The sequence below is a fragment of the Malurus melanocephalus genome, unplaced genomic scaffold (genome assembly GCF_030028575.1).
Source record: "Malurus melanocephalus ecotype Western Australia unplaced genomic scaffold, MMel_1.1 scaffold_351, whole genome shotgun sequence".
Classification (NCBI taxonomy): Eukaryota; Metazoa; Chordata; class Aves; order Passeriformes; family Maluridae; genus Malurus; species Malurus melanocephalus.
Genome location: NW_026623583.1, coordinates 31,725 through 36,657, shown reverse-complemented (window position 1 = coordinate 36,657; position 4,933 = coordinate 31,725). Strand labels below are relative to the sequence as shown.

General features: G+C 51.3%; 1 protein-coding gene across 2 annotated transcripts in view; it reads right to left on the bottom strand.

Moving 5' to 3' along the window:
- SUMF1 (sulfatase modifying factor 1) overlaps positions 1–379 on the bottom strand; it is a 21,897-nt gene extending 21,518 nt beyond the window's left edge. For both annotated transcript variants that reach the window (XR_008966140.1, XM_057378256.1), the window contains exon 1: positions 152–379. Coding sequence is in view for 1 of the 2 variants with exons in the window: in XM_057378256.1 (XP_057234239.1) it covers positions 152–367 (216 nt within the window). In the remaining variant the exon portion in view is untranslated. The remainder of the gene's footprint in view (positions 1–151) is intronic.
- Between the last annotated feature and the right edge of the window lie 4,554 nt (positions 380–4,933).

The following is a 4,933-nucleotide window of genomic DNA, read 5'->3' as shown; positions in this document are numbered from 1 at the left end:
CTCTCCAGCATTTCCCAGCTGCTCCCCCGTCCCCACGGGGCACCGGAGGCCCTCCCGCCGCTCCCCGGCCCGTCCCCTCAGGGCACCGGGACCCGCCCCGCCGCTCACCCGCCCGTCCCCTCAGGGCACCGGGACCCGCCCCGCCGCTCACCGGCCCGTGCCCGCCGCTCCGCCCGCCGCTCGCTGCCTCCGCCGAGTAGCGCCGCGCCGCCTCCTCCCGCCCGTCGCCGGCAGCCCGGCTGGCGCTGCAGCCGCAGTCCCCGGTCTCAGGTGTCCCGGTGTCCCCGGTGGCCGCCGCCATTCGCATTCCCACAGCCAGCAGCAGCAGCGGGAGCAGGCAGCGGCACGGCCGSGTGGGCGCGGCCATATTGGCGGCAGGACCACGTGACGGCGCTGTCACGTGACCAGCGCGTCTTAAAGGGGCCGCGCCGCACCCGAGGGGCGGGGATGGGAATGTCACCTCGTGTCCATCACTGTCCTTTGCGTTCTTCCATGTCCCTCCTGTCTTTCTCTGCCCTCTCATGTCCATCAGTGTCCCCATGTCCATCACTGTCTCCCAGGTCCATCCCTGTCCCCATGTCCTTCCATGTCCCTCCTGCCTTTCCCTGTCCTCTCATGTCCATCCCTGTCTCCTCGTGTCCTTCCATGTCCTTCCATGTCCCCTCGTGTCCATCCATGTCCATGTCCCCTCGTGTCCATCACTGTCCCCCGTGTTCCTCCCTGTCTCCATGTCCTTCCATGTCCCTCCTGTCTTTCCCTGTCCTCTCATGTCCATCCCTGTCTTCTCATGTCCTTCCATGTCTTTCCATGTCCCCTCGTGTCCCTCCCTGTCCCCCATATCCATCACTGTCCCTCATGTCCATCCCTGTCCCCGTATCCATCACTGTCCCCCATGTCCCTCCCTGTCCCCCATGTCCATCCCTGTCCCCATGTCCCTCCTGTCTTTCCCTGCCCTCTCGTGTCCATCCCTGTCCTTCCATGTCCTTCCATGTCCCCTCGTGTCCCTCATGTCTTTCCCTGTCCCTCATGTCTATCACTGTCCCTCGTGTCCTTCCCTCTCCCCCGTGTCCATCACTGTCCCCCATGTCCCTCCCTGTCCCTCATGTCCCCACCCACACCGGTACCTGCAGAGCTCCTGTGGATGATGAGTGGTTCAGAGCAGCGCTTTTATGAGGAAAGTCATTTTAGGGCCTTTTCAGTCCAGAGAAAACTGAGACAAACTCAGCAATGCACAAAAATATCTCAAATACGCACAGGAATCTCACCAGTCCATAGAAATACCTCCAATATCCACACAAAYACCTCATCAGGGGTGCCAAGAATGTGGTTCCAGACCCTTTCCAGGTTGTGGTATTTCCTGGTACTCCTCGCACTCAGCTCTTCTACCCAGAACTGTCAGTGCCCTCTCCATCAGGGAACTGGAAATTCTATTGTTCTTCATTTATCCTGCAGTTTGCTGTAATTGCTGAAGATTCTGGTGCTCTGCCATGTAAAATTTTTACTTTCTGTCTAAGTTTCTGTTCAGAACTGTCAACAGAATGGATCTGGTTGCTCCACTATGCTGAGAGAAATCTTTACTCATCCTGCGCATATTCATTCAAAATACACAATATATTTTTTGCTCATAGTTGCAGCTAAAAGAAGGCTGACCAGAGTGAAGGAGGGGCTTAATTGTTTGGTTTGTGTGAGTACTGAAGGAGCTGCACTCAGCTGTGTTTGCTCTATGAAATTTTACTGTGTGTAAAATGGCAGCGCTGGGAGGCCTCGCAGGGATGAATTCCAATTATCCATCATTAGTCCCCTCTGCCCTGTGCTGTCTTCAGGAGAGCACCAGAGTGCAGGAAAACGAATGAATGCAAACTTAATTATRCCACCAACCCTTGCTGCTTTGGGGTCAGAAAATGGAAATATTCCTYTTGTGTTGACACAGTGATCTTTGCCCTGTGTTAATGAATGAACGTGTATGAAAATGAGAATTAAATCCAGCTTCTTTTCTTCTTCTAAAGTTTTCCCAACACAATTCACTGAAATGAGAGTGCAATGTGGGCATTCAAATTCTACAGACTCCTAGAACTGAGAACAATCTGCCAGCACAACCTCCCCTTTTTAAAGCTGTGGGGTTTTGGCTGTGTGAGGATGGGATTCAGGAAAATCAGCTGATTCCCAACGAGCTGGGACAGCTCTCTGCTGTATCCTGCCCACTCGTTTTCCTAGAATTCTTGTGTGCATCATCTGTGTAACTCCATCAGGAGGGTTCATATTCCTTATCCTCCCTGGAGAACGGAGGAAATAATTAAAGTTTGCTTCTGAGCAACATCCAACTTCCCGTGTGTGGTGCTCTGGAGAACTTTTGCTGGTGTGGATAAGTTTGTGCTCAGCCAGGCAAGYTTTGGCTTTTCTCTTTCCTCACACCCATCCTCAAAATGTGATGGCAATGAGAGATTTTCCAGCAGTTCCCTGAGAAGCTGAGGTGTTCCCAGCATTTGTCAGGAGTGGTTTTCATCCCTGAGTGCTGGCATGGATCTCCCTAAGGACAGGGAGCTCCTGGGATCATCCTCCTCATTGTGAACACCAGGTGTGAGCAAGAGGAGATGGATTGATCCTCGGAATCCTGGAATATCTTCTGCTCTCATTTTCCTTCCAGGGCTGTTGAGCTGCAGCTGAACCAATGGCAGAGACAAAAACCTGTGCAAAGCMACCCTGCAGAGTGGAGGTGCAATGTTTCCAAAACAGCCCAGGGAAGGCAACGGTTAGTTGCAAATTTGACAGCATAAAACAAGACAATAGAAATAAAAAGTCAATAAAAGACTTCAAGCTTTGTTTTAATGTCTTTCATCAATGCTGAATTTTCATAATGGCTAAAAATAAAGTAGGAGTTGAGCAGAATAAGGTACAACAGGGAGAAAAAGAACAAAGTACTCCAATAGCAAAAAATAAAAATCCCTCACAAGTTGTTTTCATGTGACTGAACCCACATGTGAAATTGGGCCAAACATTCATGTTATGGCTCCCAGGGCTGAACTGATACCTACCAAGTAGTGTTTTTTCACTATTTCCTCTCTGAATTCTTGAGTTCATTCCTTGGAGCCTCTGGGGGTGTGTGGGCTCCAAGCCCAGCCCTCATTGCTGCTGAGTGAACAGGACTCTGCTCCTGTCCCAGGGCTGCCTCCTGCACTTCCCATTGTCAGGGAAAAGTTCCGTGAAGGGAATAACTCTGCTGCTTCCCAAGGTCACCTTTTCCACTGCCCCACTATTTCCCCTCTTCTTAAAGCTCTAAGGTTATAGGAACCCCATGAACTCCCTGCCTGCAGCAGCATCCCTGGACAAGTTCCTAAAGACAAATGGAAACATTTTCCACCATTGGAAATGTTCATGCTTATCTCGTCTTTGCCTTCAAATCCAGCAAGTTCTTCACAGAGCTTGGTCAGTATTTTTAACTGAAGGCCCAAMAATTGATAAGGRRCCATCAGTAGCAAGTGCTKGTAATGACAGGACAATRGGAAATGGATTCCAACYGACAGAGAATAGGTTTGGATTGGATTTTAGGAAGAAGTTGYTCCCTGTKAGGGTGGGGGGCTCTGGCACAGGGCCCTGATCCCTGGAAGTGTCTAAGGCTAGATTGGATGGAGCTGGCCAGATTTGGAGCAAYRCAAACCATTCTGGRATTCTGATTCTATGAACTSCTCAGCCTTTGCAGAGCTGACCAAGACCCAGAATCAAAAGTAGCCCATAAGAGAAAATGTGGCCTTTGGTATTTGGCATTTTGGAGAGGAATGTCTCCAAGGGGGAGACTCCACGCCCTCCTGGGCAGCCTGTTCCCGTGCTCTCCCCCACTGCTGCTGGGATTTATCCCTCAGTGCTGGAGCTATTTCAAGGCACGCTGTTTGCAGAGCTGCTCAAGGTGCTCAGCAGGCAAAGCTCTGCCCCTGGCTCTGGTGACAGCCCTTCTGTCACTGCCTCCGAGCCGCTGCAGCCACTCACAGCCTCCGCCTGCTGAACCCATCCAGAGATTAGATTTGATTACACAAGAATTCATTAGGATTATCTAATGATATTAGGCACCACTRCTCTGCCAAATTCCTGATGAGTAATGGCTTGTAGTATTGCAGCCATGGAGGAAACCCATAAAACTCTGTTCTCTGACCTTCGCTTCAATTCCTGAGTCACGGGCTTCAGCTTCTGCWTATCCTTGCTCCAGAGCCACAACTACAACCCCTCAGAAAGTTATTTTTAATGGAGAATCAGAGCATGGGGAGGTTATGTTGATTTGAAACACTGGCTAATCTGGGTTTGTTCCCATTCACAGCATGATCCTGCTGCTGTAGAGAGGGAGGTAAGCAGTGAGCCGGGCAGTTCTGTGCCATTCCTACCTGTTATCCACGGCAGCAGGTGGCTGTGGGTGGGACTGAGCACAGGGAAATGTTTCCTTCACCTAAATCCCAGTTAAAACGATACAGATGTTCTGCAGGCAAACACTGCACCCACCTCTGGGTGCTGCCAGCCAGCCAGAGAGAGCAGGGAAATTAGGGTGTAACAGTGGGAAATAATCTCGGCTATTGTTTAAGGACAAATAATTGCATAATAAAATAAATAAATGAAATGTTGCTGGTTTTTTTATTCGCTGCTGGTTATTCTGGCAGAGGTTGTGATGTCGCGTTAGTGATACCCTCGTGCCATGGTTTTAGTGGCGGAACCCCAGTGATCCTCGCTGTTTTCAGAGTCTGGAGCCGTTTCTGCAGAACAGCCGTGCCCCTGCTCAGCCAAGGGCTCGCACCCGAGTCACGGCACAAGTGACACCACCTGTGCCAGCAGGTGCCCACCYCAGCCGTCACCTCCCCGCCGTCCTGCGCTCCCCAAGCCGTGCTGACACCTCGTTTACTCGGTGTTTACTCGGTGTTTACTGTCCCTGGCTGGTTTCCCCGCAGCCTCTGCG